The following is a 22,582-nucleotide window of genomic DNA, read 5'->3' as shown; positions in this document are numbered from 1 at the left end:
ATAGAGATTAAGTGCTCCATTATAGTCTCCAATATGGAGAGAAAGGAAAAAAGCAAGAAATGACAGTTATTACATTTTATATATACTGCTCAAAAAACTTAAAGGAACACTTTTTAATAGCATCAAGTCAATGAAACCTCTGGACTATTGATCTGGTCAGGCAAGCAGGGGGGCTTGTTAATCAGTTTGGTGCACTAGAAGGGCAACGAAATGACCCCCAAGACAGGAATGAATGGTTTAACAGGCCACTGACATTTTTCCCTCCTTATCTGTTTTGTGACTCGTTTTGCATTTGGCTACAGTCAGTTTCACTACTGGTACTGGACACTACACTCTGGACCCTACAGAGTTTGGCTGCACAAGTGGTCCAACTTCTCCAGGATGGCAGGCACATCAAATATGTGCCATTGTCAGAAGGTTTGCTGTGTCTCCCAGCACAGTCTCAAGGGCATGGAGGAGATTCCAGGAGACAGACAGTTACTCTAGCAGAGCTGGACTGGGCCCCTTGTAGAAGGTCCTTAACCCATCAGCAGGACTGACTGGTATCTGCTCCTTTGGACAAGGAGGAACAGGATGAGCACTGCCAGCATCTACAAAATGACCTCCAGCAGGCAGGCAGGCCATTGGTGTGAATGTCTCTGACCAAACAATCAGAAAGAGACTTCATGAGGGTGGCCTGAGTCCTCTAGTGGGCACCGTGGAGCTTGATTGGCATTTGCCATAGAGTACCAGAATTGTCAGGTCCACCACTAGCACTCTGTGCTTTTCACAGATGAGAACAGGTTCACCATGAGCATGTGACAGATGTCAAAGGGTCTGGAGAAGCTGTGGAAAATGTTATACTCCCTGTGACATCGTTCAGAATGACCGGTTTGGTGGTGGGTCAGTGATGGTCTGGAGAGGAATATCCATGGAGGGACGCACAGACCTCTACAGGCTAGACAATGGCACCTTGACTGCCATTAGGTATGGGGATGAAATCCTTGGACCCATTGTCAGACCCTATGCTGGTGCAGTGGGTCCTGGGTTCCTCCTGGTGCACAACAATGCCCGGCCTCATATGGCGAGAAAATGAAGGAATTGATACCATTGACTGACCCACATGATCACCTGACACCAGGCCAGTTGCCATCTGACAATGTCACTTTACCACATATCTACCTTTTGCACCTGTGTTGTAAGATGACTTATCCTGACATGGAAGCAGACAGCTTCACACTTATTGGTTGAGAGGTTTAGAGATGATGCAGTAAATGGAACAACTATCAGTCAATAATAATAGTAGTAACCTAGCTCTTCACATACTCGTGTTGGTGAAACCAGCATATTGATCCCTACAAGACCAGGTTAACACAGCGAGTTGCGTGGCCATGTAAACCCTTAACCAGGTTACAGCTCGGGATTTTGTAGTCCGCCATATTTGCTGCACTTGTTTGCCTGCTTAGCTTCGCCCACACTGTGTGCAGCCTTCACGGGTAGAAGCGTCCACAAGGTAAATTTCCTGTAACAAATGCACAGGCAGTCGCAATATTCCTTGTCTAGGTTATAATCTCAATATTTCAGAAACCGCTAAATTTATGCTGATGAATGGAACACACAGCACACAATCTAAGGAGGAGCTTTGGGGTTAACACGTGAAAAGTGACGTGTGCTCCAGCAGTCCAATTACTTTTTAAAGATACGAGTAACCTTATGCAATATTGATTTAACTGAAGTAAACGTACCGACACGAATACAATCCAAGCAACACTGGGTGTACAATGGGAAGCACATTTGAAGGGTTTAGTTGCAGAGCAAAGTAGAAAAGTTTGTTACACAAAATCCGATAACAGAACACTGTAAACAAATTACTTTTAATCCAACTTTGGAAGTGTTGAAACAGTGTGATCAGGGGGAGAAGAAGCCATTGTTCATACTGCAAATCAAGTTGGGGATGCTAATAGGGATGTGATTTACTTAAGCGCGCATGGACTTAACGTATTTATTAAACACAAGACAGTTTTCATGTGCAGTAGTGTTTCTGGTCAGTTTCATGAAGGTACACATTTGAGCTAGGATTTAAGAAATACAGTACAATGACCTTTTGAGTCCAGCGAACTCATCATAATAAAGAAACCAGTTTGAGATGATCGGAGCTTTGTGACATGGCGTAATATCCTGCTGTAAGGAGCCATTGGAAGTTGGTTGTCATAAAGGGATGAACATGGTCAGCAACAATACTCAGTTGGTACTAAGGGGTTCAAAGCGTGCCAAGAAAATATCCCACCCCCAGCAGCCTGAACCGTTGATACAAGGCTTTCATGTCCTGACCCTACCATCTGAATTTCACAGCAGAAGTTGAGAAAAACTCATCAAACCAGGCAACGTTTTTCCAGTCTTATCTTGTGCAATTTTGGAGAGTCCGTGTGAATTGTAGCCTCCGTTGCTTGCTCTTAGCTGACAGGAGTGTCACCAGGTGTGGTCTCCTGCTGCTGTAGCCCACCTGCTTCAAGGTTTGACATATTGTGTGTTCAGAGCTGCTTATTTGCACACCTCAGTTGTAACGAGTGCTTATTTGAGTTACTGTTGCCTTTTTATCAACTCAAGCCACTCTGGTTGTTCTCCTCTCATCTTTTATCAACAAGGCATTTTTGCCCAGAGAACGGCCGCTCACTGGATATTTTCCCCTTTTCAGACCAATCTCTGTAAACCCTAGAAATGATTGTGCACGAAAATCCCAGTAGATCAGCAGTTTCTGAAATACTCAGACCAGCTCGTGTGGCACCAACAACCAGGACACATTCAAAATCACTTCAATCAACCTTTCCTCCCTATTCTAATACTTAGTCTGAACTTCAGCCAGTCATCTTGAAAATGTCTACAGGCCATACAGTTGCTGCCCTGTGATTGGCCGATTAGATATTTGCGTTAACAAGCAGTGTACCTAATAAAGTGGCCAGTGAGCGTAGAATTAATTACTTTTTTTTTTTTTTTTTTTAAGCAAGGAATGAGTAATGTGAAGAAGCTACTTTTGAAAGTAATGTACCTCACCCTGCTTACTTTCACACTCACAGAGTCCGAGGAGGATATTGACCTCTTTCTTTTTTGCACAGTTTAATGACACTTTCTAAACCATCAACAATCAAGTCAATTGGTGACATCTTGGGACACAACCTGCATAACTAAAGCACAATTTGAGGGGCCACAACAAACGGTCAGAATACTTCTGTGAATGAAAGAGTTCAGTTTTTGATTTTTAAGAAATTTGCAAACCTTTCAGAAAACACATTTTCAGTTTATTATTATGGGTCATTGAGTGTCAACTGATGGGCAAAAATGGCTCCTACCTCCATTTCAAATTAAATCTACAAGACAATAAAGTAAGAGGAGAATGAGGGGTTCTGAAGACTTTGTGAATCCCCTGTGTAAAGATATTCAGCGGCCACTTTATTAGGTAACCCTGTCTAGTTACAGGGACACGATTTGCCTCCAGAACAGCCCAAATTCTTCAAGGAATGGATTCAATTATGGGCTGGAAATGTTCCTTAAGCATTATGGGCCATGCTCTACATTTTTATTCTGTTGGTACGGGTTATCAAGTGTAGTTTGACTGGCAAAAAATGGCAACTTTCCCAAGAGTTCTGAATGGACTCTAAGTGTGAGCCTACATTTTCTTGTTTGATTTAAAAATGGACACCCAAACCCAAACAGGACTTCCTACCTGGTGTGATCAGCCACACAACACTGTAGCACTTAACCTACCTGATACAAAGCAACCCGTGAATTCTATCAGTTTGCCTAAAACTCGTTCTTGATGCGCTCATATTCATCTTTGTGGACTATTTCTGAAATGTGGCTTTTCTTACTGAAATAAAACGTAAACCGAGAAAATGTCACACACCAACAGATTAAACAGGCTGCATATACACATACAGCACATACATATATTTTACATTTACACATTTTTTACAAGAATTGGACATGTACATTTTTTTCACACTGAACTTGCGAAAGTTACCCTAGCAAGATATCATAACATAAGAGATTCTGAACACACTTTGAACACATCAGTTTAACAAAATAACCACAGTACATGTCCTTAAAGCATGGTAAGAAAATTACATTTCAGATTACGTGGAAATGAGGGAGGAAAAAAAAAAAAGCGCAAATCCAGTGAAACTTTTAGAAGGCTCCACGACTTTTGACCTACCCATTTCGGATGGCACAGGAGAACCGAAAAACCTAAGCAGAACCCACGTAATTCTGCCCAAGCTTTCAGTTTCTAGCGCTCCAACTTTAGAAGCCTCTCAACTGTGAAAGAAACCATGGGCAGCATGCATGTTTGGTCAGTAAAAGCTAAAGTGCTAAAATCACGAACATTGGCAGTTTATACATTTCCTTGGTTCTGCTGCTGGAAAGCAACAAGACGCCTCTGCTGCTCCCGGGTGAGCGAAAGCTTCCTTGCCTGCGTGTTACTTGGACGGGTCCTTCACGTCACTCATCCTCACATTTCTTTTAGTGGATTTGTAGACATTGATGCTTTTATTTTTGCAGAGATTTGAAGCAGAGACGATAATATTGAACACTGTTGTCCACTTGCAGAACATCAAAGCAGCTGTTCGTCCATCCACTCTGCTCTAACATATCCGTTTCGTTTTTTCATGTCCTTTACCTTTCTTTCTTGGACTCCCTGTTTAAAAATAAACAAAATAAAACGTGATTTGTCATTACTTGATAACTGCTCGTTAAAGGGGTTATCTGCCACACAAGCGTGTTTCTGCTTGTGCTGCACCTCACATCATTGGCACTTCTGGACTTGCACACTGTACACTGTATTAATCCCTCAGGGAAATTATCTTTTTGGGGGTCACAGCGTAGGGTCAGCCATTGTATGGAAACCCTCATCGTACGTATTCCCGATTTGTATGTTTTTAATGTTTTTATGCTCTACTCTTACCCCATACTGCTGTTCATAACTAGCATTGTAAATACTGTGCTTTCTCCAAAACGCAACAAACAATATCACAATACAACCACAAAATATTTCCCACTTTCTTTAGTTTATCAGCTAAATGGTAGCATATCAACATTTACTTTATCGTTATAAAGACAATTATGATGGCAAATCTGAGCTCTTTACCCCAAACATGACTGGGAATTCTAAGCAGATACGGTTAAGCCCGAGTTCGACTCAGGGTGACATGTAATGATCCACTTTATGGTGTTACGCCCAAATAGCTCTCGGAACAACAATGTTCATTTACGCAGCACATTTTCATACAACAATGTAGCTCAAAGAGCTTTACAAAAAAAAAAAACAATTCAGGAAACATTCAGGGACAGCATTCTGCTGCCATCTAGTGGATGAAATAACATCATGCGGGAGAAAATACCCATAAAGATTTCTATGCTTTCTGCCATGTCACTATATTGAAACTCTAAAGTAACTCATCAATACTCTTCAACCAAAAACACAATGGCAAATGAAAAGCCGTAACGGCAATTTCAGAACAAACTGAAAGCAACGATGATGTGAATTTGTCATCAGACGCTGACCCAGACAGTGAAACCTGCACCTGTTGGGTAGATTCCAGCCTTCCAAGTTTCAGTGATGTTCGTGCTTGCCATTGGCTTCACATGCTGCTGACAATCCTGCACCTCCTCATTTGCTCATATCCACAGAACCCAGCTCTAAAGATGTCTACTGTTGAGGATTATCTGGTCTATTTACAATTTGTTGATAACAGTCAAAAGGAGAAAACAGTTGTTGATATGAACCACTATGCTGAGCAGTGTCAGAACAGTCACAGGAAACCATTTGTTCATCGCTGCAGATGACATGGGTGTTTTACAGTTTCTTGATACTAAAGGGCATGCTGGGTAAACCAGTCCAGAAATGGTACAGAACTGCAAAGCAGTTGTTGTACACAGGCCTTTTTGACGAAATTATGAGGGTTGTTTTTTTCAAGCATTATGAAATTCCTGCATTTCAATAATAATGCTGGCTATGATGAAGCCCATTACCAGGCACTGAAACTGTACAAATTGTCGGATGTGTGTTGGGCAATCGTCAAAAATCAAGCAGAAGGCGTATATTCCCGATCATGACATAAGCATTGGCCAAAGCCTCATGGGTTACAAGGGAAGGCTATTGTGGATACAGTGTATCTCATCCAAATGGGCACAACTCAGGATTCAAGGTCTATATGCTGTGTGAAGCAAGATCTGGGTACTTTTAGAACATTACAAACATAATGTTTCAACATCTGCTCAAACGGTGTCTATGTGCGGTGATGATAAATACGCAGCATTGGCCCTCTAAAAAGGGAACTAAAATCCAGTCTTGTACCTCTTATTCGTCACTTTTGAGTTTTAATGTTTGTCTCATCAATGCACATTATAACAGCAGCTCAGTGATCCGAGTTATTATATGTGCGACTCATTACTGAGTTGGTTTGGCTGCATTTCCCTGCTTGATCAAGGGAGTCATCATTTCCCACTTTCTCTGCCCATGCATGGGTCACAGTGGTCATAAACATATGCACGTCTCCTGTCAAATTTTCTCTTATAAATTCAGACAATTGCATGGGAACTTGCATATGCACATTTCAAGCTTCTTTTTGTGTGCACACACAAGCATTATTATTCCTTGATCAATTTGCCATCAATAAACACACACTTTTTAGCACCTTCACTAGGAAAAGTGACCTTCTAGCACTTCAGGGAGACTCTGATCGTATGAACGGCATTTGTGTATCTTACCAAACTGAAGTGTTGTCAGCGTTTTGCCCCACAATATTTTAGAAAAGGGGAGATTAGAAACAGGAGTAAGGAGCCCATTATGTGAACGGATTTCTGTTTTCTATTACTTACAATGAAGTTCTGGATTGGACTATATTCTTGTTTATCATGGTGCTGGAGATTGGTGGCTGGTTTCATCTTGGTCAGTCATGCCAGTGAGAGTTTCACAATATTTTGGACACGTGGCAATACCATTACTACGACTGCACCAAAAACAGCAAACATGGACAGGGCACACAAGCAACAAAAGGTGCCGGGCAAAACAGAGAAAACAAATCTAAAACGTAAAAAAGAAAAACATGGTGGGACCTCGCTGAGCCCACTATAATCAAAAGAACCTGATAATTGACAGAGTAGGAGAAACAAAGGGGAACAAACACTCCTCAAAGGTCACCAACACGGGTTTGAAGGCCAGCATCATGACACCACAGGTGTCATCACAGGTAAAAAGAGACAACAGGAATATGGAGGAGTTAAGGAGCTTTAGAATCACAAAATTTCGAAGATAACCCTGAACTGAGCTGGAAGAAGCTAGAGTCAAATCACTGGAGTAGAAACTGTTGTTTTCTTCCTTTCAAAAGAAGAGTGAAGCAATCCAGTATTGAGACAGTGAAGGCAGGGCTGTGCACGATTTGACAGGAGCGGTTTGGGCAATGAAGTTTTACAGCAATCAGACCCCTGCCTGTGAAGGCGAGAGAGAACAGTGGGAAAGGTGTGTTCACTAAAAGCCATTCTTCAAGATGTCGTCAAGTTGGAGGTCTCTCCTCAGCTCGTTACTTTTTCTGATTTACCATATATACTCACGTACAAGTCGGGTCTTTGAAACCCGAAAAATCAATCATAAAATCAGACCCCAACTTATATGCCTGTTCAAAAATGTGACATTTATTTTTTTACATCTTGCTTCCTCCAATCTCACATCAGTTTCTCAGACACATCGAATTTAGTAGCAGAAGCACAGTTACCAATTTCTTTCGGCACTTCAACGACGTTTAATTTAAAACCAACTTCATATATTCTTCTGATCAAATGCTCTTATGATAAAGGTGTATGAGGGTGTGAGATACAAAAAACACAAAACAGTGTAAACGTCGCTTCAGAATAGTTTGGGTATTACTGTGTGGTCACGTAGGCACAATACACACAAAAAAAAGGCTGTGTGCTCCGTGGTTACTCTCTCAGGTGGGCATTAGCATATCGCAGTCTCTTGGACCAATAGCAGGAGTTTTCTGCATTCAACTTATATGACCGACATTACAAAACACCAAAAATTATACGGTAAAATCAATATGCGGGAGAATTTATCCGCGGGTATATACGGTAAATGAAGGAACATTATCCCCAGACTGTATAACACACTACTGAGACCACATCCGGAGTATCATGTGCAGTTCTGGTCACCATACTACAAGAAAGACAGAGTAGCACTTGAAGCTGTGCTGAGGAGAGCAACCAAGTGCATCATGGGACTTAAGGACATGTGACAGACTCCAACAGTTAAACTTGTTTAGTCTGAAAGAGAAGACCTAATCCTGGTCTTTGAGATTCTCAAGGCATTGACAGACTAGATCCAGCAGAATTCTTTCCTTTCAACTAAACGATGAATCACATACTCGAGGACACCAATGGAAGTTTAGGGGATGAAAGAGCATTTAGAAGTCAGAAAGCACTTCTTTACACAAAGAATTGTGGAAACAAAGTGGCAAGACATGGAGTTAAAGCAGAAACCTCCACAACTTTTAATAAGTATCAGGATGAGATATTGGGACAACTAAGCTATTAGCTAAACGACTGAGTGACAAAGGCACTCAACGGTCTTCTCTCATTTGTCAATTTTCTTCTGTTCTTATGTAACTCGTAGTGAAGCAAAGAATCCAAGTGGGAAAGAAATGAGTGAACTAAACAATAACCTGACAAGACACAGTTGGAGAGACGCTGCACGAGCCTGGAGTGACCATAAACCAACCTCTCTGGGGTCTGATATGTGAGAGCACTTTCAAAAGTGGGGCATTCCACAGAGGGAGCTGGAGTCCACCATATTGAAATGTGTACCTTACTCTTGAGATTTAAAGAATCGTGTGCATCAGTGCCGCACAGACAGGATGTTTGATCAGTTTAGAAGCTTACAATGTCAAGATTTTTCAAACCCACTTAACAGGAATTAGAGGGATTGAAACACATGGGAAAGAGCTTTTTAAAATTTATTATAAATTAATTAAAATGTGGCTCTACAATAATAGAGTGCGCCTGAAGAGAGCAAATTCTCTGCCAAATTAAAAGATTTATGTTGTGCTGGTAAACCAAGAAATGTCCAAAGCAAGTGCAGAATAGGGCCATACGTTCACATAGTGCAGGCAGCATATCTGTGGAGATGAAAATGACGACGTCTGTACACGACAAAACACGTAATGTAATGCCTCTAACTAAAGAATACTGGTACAGCAATACTATATGCATTTCGAGGTTTCATTCAAATCAATATGGTAACTCTATAAACAAACCTGATCCTTGTGCCTCTCTCCTCAGGTCCAAGTTTCATGTTCAACCAAGTGAAGAGGAGGAGGACAAATGTCCCGCAATCAAAGAATGCCTCAAGAACCACAGGGAGGCACAATTTAACATCCAAGGAAGACAAACACATTTAAAGCAAAAACACGGATAAGTTAGACAATTTTTAGGCGTAGATGATTTATTACATATGCACGGAGAATGTTAAGTATTAAAGCTTGAAGTTAAAGAATGATCACACGCAAGCAGAGGATTCTCAGATTAAAAAAGTACAAATGGAGACTTCATTAGTCTGGTGTCTGTGTTAATCACAGGGATTGGAGCAAAGTAACAAGGACGCTATCACATTAGAGTTAGTATACAAGCACTTGCTACTCGACTTACCTTACTGTAACACACAACCCTTTTTTGACATGTTGTGTCCGTGTTCTTTACAAGTAACTGTTTAAGAAAGTCAGAAAAAAGAAAAACGAGTTTGGAATCCACTTGATAAAGTAACTTTGAGACTTCATTTTGTGATGCATCACAAAAATTCTGCATCTCAACCACTTGGACCCCCTCAACTAGACTTTCCACCGTTAAGAAACCCAATAGGTGTGGAGACCTTTAAAGGCTATGATCTGTGAGTTGGTAAAGAATGTTAGAATTCTAACAAAAAGACCAGGATGACTTTAACAGGGCCTCAATATCCAGTCCTGACAACAATTCTGTCATTTACAGGAATCCATTTGGAGTATCTTAAGAAATCCTGTAGCCTTAGTGCCTGCAGCAGTATTTATGTTCAGTGTCACTTAATATTGCAATAAAACTCTGATTTATTAAAAAGTTTTATGACAGCATTCACTAAATAAAAAGCATCAATCTCACCTTAATATTGACAAAGTTAACTATCAGGAACAATTACAAAGACTCAAGTCCACCTAGAAATGGGGAGCAATTAAGTGTGTGAAGATTGGAGTATGAATTACATCGGGCTGAAACTTCTGATGCTCTGTATAAAGAGAAATGAAATTATTCCTATATATATATATATATATATATATATATATATATATATATATATATATATACACACACATATACATACCAGCAAAATACCCGCGCTTCGCAGCGGAGAAATACTGTGTTAAAGAAGTTATGAAAAAGAAAAGGAAACATTTTAAAAATAACATAACATGATTGTCAATGTAATTGTTTTGTCACTGTTATGAGTGTTGCTGTCATATATATATATATATATATATATAAATATATATATATATATATATATATATATATATAGTGTGTGTTCCAGACCCCCCCCGCGATAGGTGAAAATCCGCGAAGTAGAAACCATATGTTTGTATGGTTATTTTTATATATTTTAAGCCCTTATAAACTCTCCCACCCTGTTAACATTATTAGAGCCCTCTAGACATGAAATAACACACTTTAGTCAAAAGTTTAAACTGTCCTCCATGACAAGACAGAGATGACAGTTCTTTCGCACAATTAAAAGAATGCAAACATATCTTCTCTTCAAACGAGCCATCAGGAGCAGAGAATGTCCGAGAGATAGAGAGCGTGACAGAAAAACAAACAATCAAAAAATCAATACGTACTGTTGGGCTTTTAAGTATGAGCACCGCGATAAAGCAGCCGCAAAGAAGGGAGCAATGTGAAGGAAGTCTTTCAGCATTTTTTAGAGTAGCCTCCGTATCTTCTAAACAAACAGCCTCTGTGCAAACAGCCCTCTGCTCACACCCCTCCGTCAGGCAGAGAATGTCAGAGAAAGACCGAGAAAAGCAAACAATCCGCCGGGAAGCACATTGTATATCATTGAGGAGTTTTAGTTAATATGTAATACATGCTCTGATGGGGTAGCTTCTAAGCCATCCGCCAATAGCGCCCCTTGTATTAAATCAACTGGGCCAACAAACTGAGGAAGCATGTACTTTAAATTAAAAGACCCATTGTCCAGAAATCTGAACCAGCTTAAAAATCTGTGATATATATTTAGATATGCTTACATTTAAAATCCGCGATGGAGTGAAGCCGCGAAAGTCGAAGCGCGATATAGTGAGGGATTACTGTATATATATATATATATATATATATATATATATATATATATATATACACTGCTCAAAAAAATTAAAGGAACACTTTTTAATGAGAGTATAGCCTCAAGTCAATGAAATTTCTGGGATACTGATCTGGTCAGTTAAGTAGCAGAGGAGGTTGTTAATCAGTTTCAGCTGCTTTGGTGTTAATGAAATTAACAACAGGTGCAGTAGAGGGCAACAATGAGATGACCCCAAAACAGGAATGGTTTAACAGGTGGAGGCCACTGACATTTTTCCCTCCTCATCTTTTCTGAATGTTTTCACTAGTTTCACATTTGGCTACAGTCAGTGTCACTACTGGTACCATGAGGTGATACCTGGACCCTACAGAGGTTGCACAGGTAGTCCAACTTCTCCAGAATGGCACATCAATATGTACCATTGCCAGACGGTTTGCTGTGTCTTCAAGGATAGTCTCAAGGGCATGGAGTAGATTCCAGGAGACAAGCAGTTACTGTAGAAGAGCTAGACTGGGCCATAGAAGGTTCTTAACCCATTAGCAGGACCGGTATCTGCTCCTTTGGGAAAAGCAGAACAGGATGAGCACTGTCAGAGCCCTACAAAATGACCTCCAGCAGGCCACTGGTGTGAATGTCTCTGACCAAACAACCAGAAAGACTTCATGAGGGTGACCCAAGGGCCCCATGTCCTCTAATGGGCCCTGAGCTCACTGCCCAGCAGCATGCAGCTCGATTGGCATTCGCCATAGAATACCAGAATTGGCAGATGCACCACTGGTGCCCTGTGCTTTTCACAGATGAGAGAAGGTTCACCCTGAGCACGTGACAGAAGTGAAAGGGTCTGGAGAAGCCATGGAGAACATTATGCTGCCTGTAACATCATTCAGCATGAGCACTTTGGTGGTGGGTTAATGATTGTCTGGGGAGGCATATCCATGGAGGGTCACACAGACCGCTACAGGCTTGACAAAGGCACCTTGGCTGCCATTAGGTATCAGGATGAAATCCTTGGACCCATTGTCAGACCCTATGCTGGTACAGTGGCTCCTGGTGCACGACAATTCCTGGCCTCATGTGGTGAGAGTATGCAGGCAGTTCCTGGAGGATGAAGGAATTGATACCATTGACTGGCCACCACACTTTCCTGACCTAAATCCAATAGAACACCTCTGGGACATTATGTTTTGGTCCATCCAATGCCACCAGGTTGCACCTCAGACTGTCCATGAGCTCAGTGATGCCCTGGTCCAGATCTGGGAGGAGATCCCCCACAACACCATCTGTCATCTCATTAGAAGCATGCACCGATGTTGTCAGGCATGTATACAAGAACACGGGCCATACAAAGTGCTGCGTAAAATTTTGAGTTGCTGCAATTAAATTTTTGCAAAATAGACTAGTCTGCCAATTTTTTCACTTTGATTTTTGGGGCGTCTTTGAATTTAAGGTACTGTAGGTTGATCATTTTCATTTCCATCAAACGATGTGGCATCCTTTCGTTCCTAACACATTACCCAGTCATATATACATATATATAAATAAATTACACACACACACACACATATATATGTTACTGGGTGTTTATATATCTATATAAAAACACACAACCTTAATAGCGAGTGTATAAAAATACCTCTCTCTCACTCTCATTTATACTAATAAAAGGCAAAGCCCTCACTGACTGACTGACTGACTCACTCATCACTAATTCTCCAACTTCCTGTGTAGGTAGAAGGCTGAAATTTGGCAGGCTCATTCTTTACGAATACTTACTAAAGTTAGGCAGGTTTCATTTAAAAATTCTAAGCCTAACGGTCATAACTGGAACCTGCTTACATACATACAGGTATATACAGCCATAGCCAGCAGCTCGGTCACCGTGTGAGGCGGAGTTGCGTCCCTCATTGTCATGCCTCCTACGTAATTGAGTGTCTGCCCATATAAGGCCATCCGTCAGCGGCAATCCAATAGACACACTGCCACTAAATATTCGCGGGTGAAGGACTGTGCTTATGCAAACAAGGATGAGATGGTCAGGGATAGACTGGTGTTTGGCACAAACTCAGCGAAAGTGCAAGAGAAACTTAAGTGCCGGGTCTTAGCTAACATTAAATAAAGCCATGGATATCGCAAGATCGCACGACATAGCACAAGCACAGCAGAGAACCTTCGATGCATGTATTCCGAGCGACTCATGTGAACTGACTGTGAACGCAGTACGCAGAGAACAAGTGAGAGCTGCAAGGAGGGCTGAACAAGGAACGCATTACACAATTGAGAAGGCAGAAAAAGAATATGAAGCGAGTGACAAGCATTTTCATAAGTGCAGCTACTGCGGAAACAAAGCACGGTGTAAACCTTAAGGTTAAATTAAGTTCATAGACACGCTGCCACTGGCGTTTGTCATGCCTACGACGAATAAGATATTCGCAAGATACAAGTTTAATGAGAGGATGAGTTAAAATTGCTGTAACGGAGTTAAAATTGCTGGTGAGGGACTGTGCTTATGCAAACGAAGATGAGATGGTTTGGGAAGGAATAGTGTTTGGCAGAAACTCAGCAAAAGTGCTAGAGAATCTTTTAAGTGTCGGGTCTGAGCTAACATTAAATAAAGCCATGGACATCGCAAGATCGCACTAGAATAGCACAAGCACGGCTGAGAACCTTCGATGCATGTACTCCAAGGGGCTCATGTGAACTGACTTTGCAGGACTGGAAGAGGTAAACCCGTGAATGCAGTGCGTGATGTCTCAGATAAAGAGGAAGACAAGCTGTTTATTGATGCAGTAAGAAAGGAACAACCCTCTGGATCTGAACAAGCCTTTGTAGACATATCAATAGGAAAGCAAAATGTAAAGCTTAAGTTTAAATTAAATTTATTGACACTCTGCCGCTAAATATTCGCAGGCAAATCCACAACTTGATACCGGGAATGCCTGTTAAACATCTTAGATTCACGAGTACCGCTTTGGGTACTGAACACTTCGATGAATGAAACCTGTTATCTTTACAACGGTTGACAAACACGGAATGTAACTTGAACACAACACATCCTCCAAATACGAACCTGATTGAAAGAAATAATGATAATCAAATCCTTGATGACAGCAACACTCTCAACAGTGACAAAACAATTACATTGACAATCATGTTACGTTATTTTTAAAATGTTTCCTTTTCTTTTTCATAAGTTCTTTAACACACTACTTATCCACTGCGAATCGCGGGTATTTTATATATATTTGCTAGTCTCTCTCTCTCTCTCTCTCTCTCTCTCTCTATATATATATATATATATATTAAATGAATTTTTTCCTCATTAATGTACACACAGCACCCCATATTGACAGACAAAAAAAATAATTTTTGAAATTGTTGCAGATTTATTAAAAAAGAAAAACTGAAATATCACATGGTCCTAAGTATTCAGACCCTTTGCTCAGTATTTAGTAGAAGCACCCTTTTGAGCTAATACAGCCATGAGTCTTCTTGGGAAAGATGCAACAAGTTTTTCACACCTGGATTTGGGGATCCTCTCCAGTTCTGTCAGGTTGGATGGTAAACGTTGGTGGACAGCCATTTTTAGTTCTGTCCAGAGATGCTCAATTGGGTTTAAGTCTGGGCTCTGGCTGGGCCATTCAAGAACAGTCACAGAGTTGTTGTGAAGCCACTCCTTCGTTATTTTAGCTGTGTGCTTAGGGTCATTGTCTTGTTGGAAGGTAAACCTTCGGCCCAGTCTGAGGTCATTAGCACTCTGGAGAAGGTTTTTGTCCAGGATATCTCTGTACTTGGCCGCATTCATCTTTCCCTCGATTGCAACCAGTCGTCCTGTCCCTGCAGCTGAAAAACACCCCCACAGCATGATGCTGCCACCGCCATGCTTCACTGTGGAGACTGTATTGGACAAGTGATGAGCAGTGCCTGGTTATACACACACTGAAGAGAGGCAAGACACATGACAGCCTGCATGGAGTTTGCTAAAAGACACCTGAAGGACTCTGAGATGGTGAGAAATAAGATTCTCTGGTCTGATGAGACCAAGATAGAACTTTTTGGCCTTAATTCTAAATGGTATGTGTGGAGACAACAAAATGAGTTTAGCAAATGGCTGCAATATAACAAAGAGTGAAAAATTGAAGGGAGTCTGAATACTTTCCGTACCCACTGTATATAGTCCTATGTATGGATTTTAATGTATTTTATGTATTTTAATGCCAAAAACAAGAAATCAGCAGCAGAGACACGAAACGCAGTTTATAGTATTCCATGTAATTCTTGCCCAGCAGTATACATAGGAAAAACGTCAAAAAGAATTGCAACACGTATACAGGAGCATCCAAATGCCGTCAGAAGGAAAGTCTCACAATCACCGATTTATAAGCACACATATTCAACCGGACACACATTTAACTGGGACAATGTACAAGTAAGATTTAAGGCCAGTACTTAAAGTGCCAGAGATCTGGCTGAATCTTGGCTATCAAACGAAAATGTCATTAATAGACATTTGGATATGAACCCAGCATATGCAAACTTAAGAAGAACATCCTCATAATAAATAAAACTTTACGACCAACACCCTCCTAACCCCACCTCATTATCCAACACACCCGCACACACTCACCTTCACATAATTTTGCTATATATTGACTTTGATTCTTGTATGTCTAAGCATTATCCTCTGATAACGGCTCCTGGCAGGAGCTGTAAGCTCAGGAATAAAAACTACTTTATAATACGCGATTCATTCTCTCCCTTTGTAGATCTCCAACTACAACTATATCAGTAGATAGATTGGGAGAGCATGGGGGTGGGGGGTTCATGAGGTGACTGGAAAGGGGTGTGTGGCACTCCAGATATCTATGCAAAAGGACGAAGGTCCAAGTTTTTAAGAGTCCTGGTGCTTCCTGTCTTGCTATACAGTTGTAAGACATGTACGCTATCCATTGACTTGAGATGAAGACTGGATTCCTTCATGTGTGTCTCTTTGGGGAATCCTTGAGTACCGCTGGTTCGATCTTCAGTTGTTCACAGAGTCTCCATTGAGGCACATTACCTCCATTGTGAGGGAGAGTCAGTTATGGCACTACGGCCATCTGGCGCGATTCCCCGAGGGTGATCAGGCTCATAGGTTCCTCATTGTTGAGGGCCTGAGTGGCTGGACCAGACCAAGGGAATGTCCATGTTACACCTCACTGTGGCAGACAGATGGTGATTTCCAGAGGGCGGGACTCGACCCCGTGTCTGCCTGGGGGGTTGGCAACCAGGATCCCAAACCATTTCATTATGTGGTGACTGCGGCAACGCGCTATACAAGTGCATGCACTCCAACCTGACCTAACCTGACAAGACAATATAAAAATACTATATAGACATATACTGTGGAATTGAAAGGCACTTCACTCCATAAGACAAATAGATAGACAGATATGAAAGGCACTATATAAGAGACAGATAGATACATAGATAAGCTAGACAGAACATTATACGATATATAGATTGATACTGTACTTCATTAAAACTTCCCTCTGCCTAAACACCACACACAAGTCCCTTAATCTACACAGCTGTGCAGAATATCTAGAACACACAATGTGATGCACCTAATACAGTTACCAGGATTTTATTTTCTTTAAAACATTTGATATTACATTTTTAAAACCTGGGTCACACTTCCAAAAGCTGATAATAAATTTTAAGGAATCAATATCAAACTGTGAAACTAAAAACAATTCATTTTTATATAAATATATCCAACAACTCCCCCCCCAAGTCATTTGATGCGTTTATATTACAGTACAGAGAGAGGCTTAGAAAATGACTAAACTGAGTGGATAAACCAACCAATAAATCTCTACTCCTTTATCTGCAGCAGAGATTCTTTTGAAATGTGTGGTGTAAGTAAACTGTCAAAAGGAATGTGAACAAAGCAAAAAAAATGGCCAACCTGGAAAATACAGGGGCATCTGTCGATCAGGTTACTCATTACAGTGTACGAGCCATTTAGCGAGTTCATTGTCCACATTTGTAGATTGGTTGCCTGTGCACAGATTCGATAACATGCTGTATTTCTGTATGCCATCCGTAAACTTTACTAAGCCAAGTGCTGATCACGTCACATGTCCATGAATTGTAATGTAGCCATCTGAAGATCGCCATACTGTATGTGAGTGCATTCATGAAGCTTAAACTCTGCGCTTGTGAACCCCTTTACTCATCTGGCGAGTTTTGTGAGTAATCAAAATCTAAAACCACCATTTAGATCATCTGGGAGCCAAATCTTACGCCATAATGAAGACGTGTTGCATGTGCAGGAATGAAACCTCTCTAAACGGACTCTTTTTTTTGGGTACCCCGGGTGTGGAAACTTTTTCCCCATTCAGTCTTCCTACTCATGTGCTGCCCAGCAGACAAAAGAGGTGACCGGAAAAACAAGCTCGTCAGCTGCCCCATCAATTCCTGCCCGACACCGCTAGAGGTCACCAAAACACAACTTTTGTGTTTATTTGCACTGTCTTTCTGTATGAATTCACATCACAAGTGGATCTCCCGGTTTGGCTCCTCAAATATTTATCTCTTTGGTGGCGATGTTCTTATATACAGGTGTAAAAACAACTCACGTGAACCCAATAAACTTCAAGAATGAAAAAAAAAAAACTGAACACCTTGCTAGACAAAACCGGACACTGTCAATAACTGAATGTGTGTCTGTACTGCACCTCCAATAACTGCACACTAACAAAAGAGATGGCCTTTGCATTCAGATCAGCCAATCATAAACATCTCCTTATATTCTAAGAAACCTACCTACACCCTCATAAGCAACGAGACAGCAGAAATGAGAAAAAGAAAAACTCACAGGATAATTAGCAACAATCACAATACCTCAACTAATAACCAACTCTAATCATTTTTCACAATTAATCCTCAAAATATTCAACCAGACCTCCTTCAAAATGAATTCTGACTTTTCAACCTCCTATTTGCCGTGAAAGTAGGATGTGGACTGACAGCTTCTACTAATCCAAGGCAGTCATCGCGAAAATCTTCACTTTTAATTTAACGTACACCCCGCTCCCACACACACACACACACACTTAGGGGAAGACATTAATTTATTTCATGGCCACGACCGCATGTCAGTTGTGTGCGAGAGGCCAATCACCAATCTGCAGTGCGAGCTAGCAGTAGTTTAAAAAGTGATGATGGAGCAAATGCAAGAGCACTGCATTAAATGGCTTTAACATTGAACTTTAGTCTTTTTGTTTTTGTTTTTTTTTTACATTGGCCTTCCGCGCAGTTTGCTGGCCTTCAAAAATGACAACTGGTTGTTGCCACACTAGTTGGATTTCATAAGCAGCTTTGGAAGACTTGCTGTTTTTATGTGATCACCTGCAGAATGCTCTAAAGCTGCTCATTTTCCATGAAGGAATGCCAGCTTATTCTGTTGGTGACTTATCCCCTGGCTAATGCAACTCATCAGCACCGCAACACAGCCCTCCCATCAAAGTCACAGTCTCCAGAGATCACATCCAGCTCCTTGCAGTGTCGCACAAACTCTTCAAAATGGCAGGGAGGGCCTCATTTTTGTTGTTATCATGCGGCTGGTGAGAAAGAGCCATCAGCAGAGTTTTTCTCTGCTTTTCTAGCTGGCGGTGCAGCGGGGATGTTCAGTGTCACACTGGTATGTGATACAATAACAGTGATAAACGCTGCACTTCTGGGCAGCTTTCTGTCCATCACTTGTAACCAGGCAAACCTCCATGTGTGGGGTTGCAGATGTAGCAGACCCTTAACTGTCTTTCTACTTTAAACTTAACGCCGCAATGCAGGGACCTCAGCTTTGAGACTCTCCTTCAGCTGCTCTGTAATGCCTTTACAGTTTGGCTTGGCCTGCACCTGTGCCATCTCATTACCAGCCCTGAGTCACATGGCTCACCTCAACTCAACAGCAAGTCGACCTGCCAAACATTTCCAAGCTCCATGAGCTCAAACCTCTGGAAACAGCTATGCACCCAGGCAGATGGAGAAGCAGTGGATGGGCTGCAGAGGTAGCAGTGTCTTAGCGGCCTTCCATCCTGTATTAATGCTTCATCCAGCAGCATCAAGATCTCAGATGTCAATCTCAAAACTCTCCAGTAACTCCTTAGAAGAGTCCAGCAAATCTATGTTAGGTCCCTGTGGCATTTGGGTGCTAAGCAGGGCTGTAGATCTTCCCGTCCCGCTTCTAAAACTAATTTAGCATCACGTCACGGCAGTGCCACATGATTCTCACTCCTTTAGGTAGCTCTTGGTCCTTAATGGGACTGCTCGCTATGGCCACACTAGGTGTAATTCTTATGCCATTTATCGGCTTGGTGTTTTCTTATGCTCCCCTACAGCTGCTCATTTGAATGACTGAATGAATGCCAGCTCATTCCTGGGACTCATGCAACTTGCCAGCACTGCTACAATACTGTTCAATTAAATATCCTTACTAGGCTCCCTGTTTCTTCTAGACCAAATCAATGTGTCCGATTCCTTCCTAGGTCCTTCAAGGATAGACTTCAGCTCCTAAAAAGGCCTTCAAGGGTATGCATGAATGCTTGCAACAAGCACCATTCTGTGTGCCAACCAGAGCTCCACAGAGGTAACAGATACAGTACTGCTTGGCGGGTCCATTTTATTTCACTGGGTATTTTTGGGTGACAGATAGGACTGCACTAAAAGGCTGCATCAGGTTTCTAGGGTCATTCTTTTCAGGTTTTTGTCAAGCCATGTATTTTTCTTAACCAGCCACATCCCATTAAATCATGAAGAAAAAAAAAATCATGATGATAATATAAAATGTCTTTTTGATGACTGACAAGCCTCCCTCACTTCATTCACCATCAGCATTTTATATCCGGCATTGTTTCTCCATCCCGAGGACATCGGCCCTGTCACCATAAAAGAGTTTTTAGCAGTGTCAGAAAGTAGAAATTAGGAAGCGAAATGGCACACTGCCTAAAAATCATTCAAAAGAGCATGGATGGTGAACCCTGAAATGAAAGAATGGCAGCCTAATGGACTTTTTTCTTGTGCTTTGGCAGACTTAAATGATAAAGGTGGCAAAGGAAGGTCAATTTTAAAAATGGATTAAAAGGAAAAACACTACAAAGGCTCAAAAGAGAGGTCCCACTTCTAGGCTAACTATGACTAAGGTAAGTCTAAAAAAGAACATTTAAGGGATGAAACGTGCCTTTCTGTATAAACGTGTGAGAAACTTCATAATGCATGTGACGAATACTGCATGGTAAGTTAAAAAAAAAAAATCAAATGAAACACCTGATTACACAAAATAAGTGTCTGGCACGGGTGTTGAACTCCAGACCTGGAGGGCCGCAGTGGCTGCAGGTTTTCATTGTCACCCTTTTCCTAATCAGTGACCAGTTTTCACTGCTAATTAACTCCTTTTCCATTCATTTTGATAGTCCTGTTTTTAAGGATTCAGTGCTCTGAATTGATTTGTTTCTTCATTAAATGGCAGCCAAACAGAAATGAGATGTGAAACGAGCCAACAGACGACCAGCTAAATTGGGGCTTCAAACTCCGACCAAACTCTTAATGAGTCTTACTGTTAATTAAACCCGTTATTTAATTCCATGGCATCTTCATTCTGCCACAGCAGACATTTCCAAATCTATTGATTTTCTGTTTTGTTTTGGTGGCCATCGTCACCTCTCTTTAATTTCAGATATTGTGTGATGGGCACAGAGGAGCTGCTCATGTGGCGGCTTGTTTTGTGTCTCATTATTGTTTGGCTGCTAATTAAAGAAACAACTAAGGGGCCAGAGTCAAGTGAATTACAATTAAGGCAAAAGAAGTTAATTAGCAGCAAATTAAGAAGATGGCCAAAATGAACACATGCAGCCACTGTGGCCCTCCAGGATCGGAGTTCATCACCCCAAAGGCTAGTCAATGCCACTTGTTTCTAGTTCAGGACTGTATGTATGAACGAGTACAAGCACATAACAAAAGAAAATTACCTGCACTGTTTTTCTTTTTGTTCCTTGAATGGCGATGAGGTGACAATGTCAGACCCATGGGTACTGGCACATGGTTAGTATTGCCCCCTAAATCGTCGACAGCTGTCACTTCTAGAGATGTGTCAACAGGTTGCAGGCTGTCACAGGCATCTGTCTCCACTGTTTCTGGCTCCTGGCCAACATTCTGCAGGGCTTCAGTGTCATCACAACCCATGCGCGCCGTGTCCTCTTCATCAACATTGTCACCTTCATTATTCACACCAGCTTCAGCCGGTGAAATCTCGTCACTTTTTGTTTCAACAATATCACTGTGTTCTATTGGTGTAGATACTGTATCGGTGTTAGGTGTGATGTCGGCGTTCTGATGACCGTTCAGGTTTCCGTCGGCCTCCAGTTGCTTCATGCCACCCCCTTCCAGATTTAGTGTCGATTCGATGTTATTGTTTTGTTCCATTCTTATAGTAGGCACCGTCACGTCAGAACAAAGATCAGGTTCGATTGGTTTGTCATTAGCAACTTGCACAGTAATCTCAGGCGCGGACTTCAGTGAGTTGGTGGTCCCATTCTCTGAAGTTTCAACAGCACTCTCCGTTTTCACTCCAGATCCATTCATTTCAGTGCCTTGCTTTGCTTCGGCATCCAAGGCAGAAGTCTCTTTTGCCAAAGAACTTGTAGATTTTCCTGATGAAAAAAAAAAAAATCAATTTGAAAAATTCTGTATTTTACAGCATAATGACTGATATTCAAGGGGCTTCCATTCTATCAGTTATTCTTATTGCTACATTCTTATATGAGGAATGTTTACTTTGCACACTGAAGAGCAATCATGAAGTGAATGATGAACAGCCTCTCGCACCAGTCAGCCCAGGATTAGATCTCGGCACGCATGACCCTTCCTTCTGCCTCAAAAACCCAAGTCCAGATCACCTGAGGTTGCCAGTCTAGGAGGGAGATGCTGTACGCTGGGTTCTATCAGAAAGAAAATAACTCAACCTAAACGGGAACCAAAACTAAAAATAATCGCAAAATTGGCCAAAATACTAAGAGGTGGAATTTTCCAAACGCTAATCTGTGATCTATAGTCTGACTACCAAGATACACACAAACCCATGTCATGCTTCTTGGGAAATCAAATAAACAAATGAGATTTAGCATTAGATAAAAAAGAGATGGTTCATTAAAAAATTTTGATAGTATTAAAATGAGTAAGGTTTTGTGGAGT

The 22,582-nt window shown here is 41.4% G+C and overlaps 1 protein-coding gene across 2 annotated transcripts in view; it reads right to left on the bottom strand.

Annotated features, from left to right (window-relative positions):
• Window positions 1-3,903: 3,903 nt before the first annotated feature.
• The window catches only part of inf2 (inverted formin 2), a 195,341-nt gene continuing 176,662 nt past the window's right edge, over window positions 3,904-22,582 (bottom strand). The window contains exons 21-23 of one of the 2 annotated variants that reach the window (XM_039741927.1): window positions 21,361-22,041; window positions 9,673-9,729; window positions 3,904-4,669 (exon numbers count right to left, since the gene is read on the bottom strand). In XM_039741927.1, coding sequence (XP_039597861.1) covers window positions 9,674-9,729; window positions 21,361-22,041 — 737 coding nt within the window. In that variant the 3' untranslated portion in view covers window positions 3,904-4,669; window position 9,673. The remainder of the gene's footprint in view (window positions 4,670-9,672; window positions 9,730-21,360; window positions 22,042-22,582) is intronic. The other variant, XM_039741928.1, reaches the window with a different exon arrangement.

The sequence above is a fragment of the Polypterus senegalus genome, chromosome 18 (genome assembly GCF_016835505.1).
Source record: "Polypterus senegalus isolate Bchr_013 chromosome 18, ASM1683550v1, whole genome shotgun sequence".
Lineage (NCBI taxonomy): Eukaryota > Metazoa > Chordata > Cladistia > Polypteriformes > Polypteridae > Polypterus > Polypterus senegalus.
The sequence above is the reverse complement of the archived record's forward strand: the minus strand, read 5'-3'. Positions and strand labels throughout refer to the sequence as shown.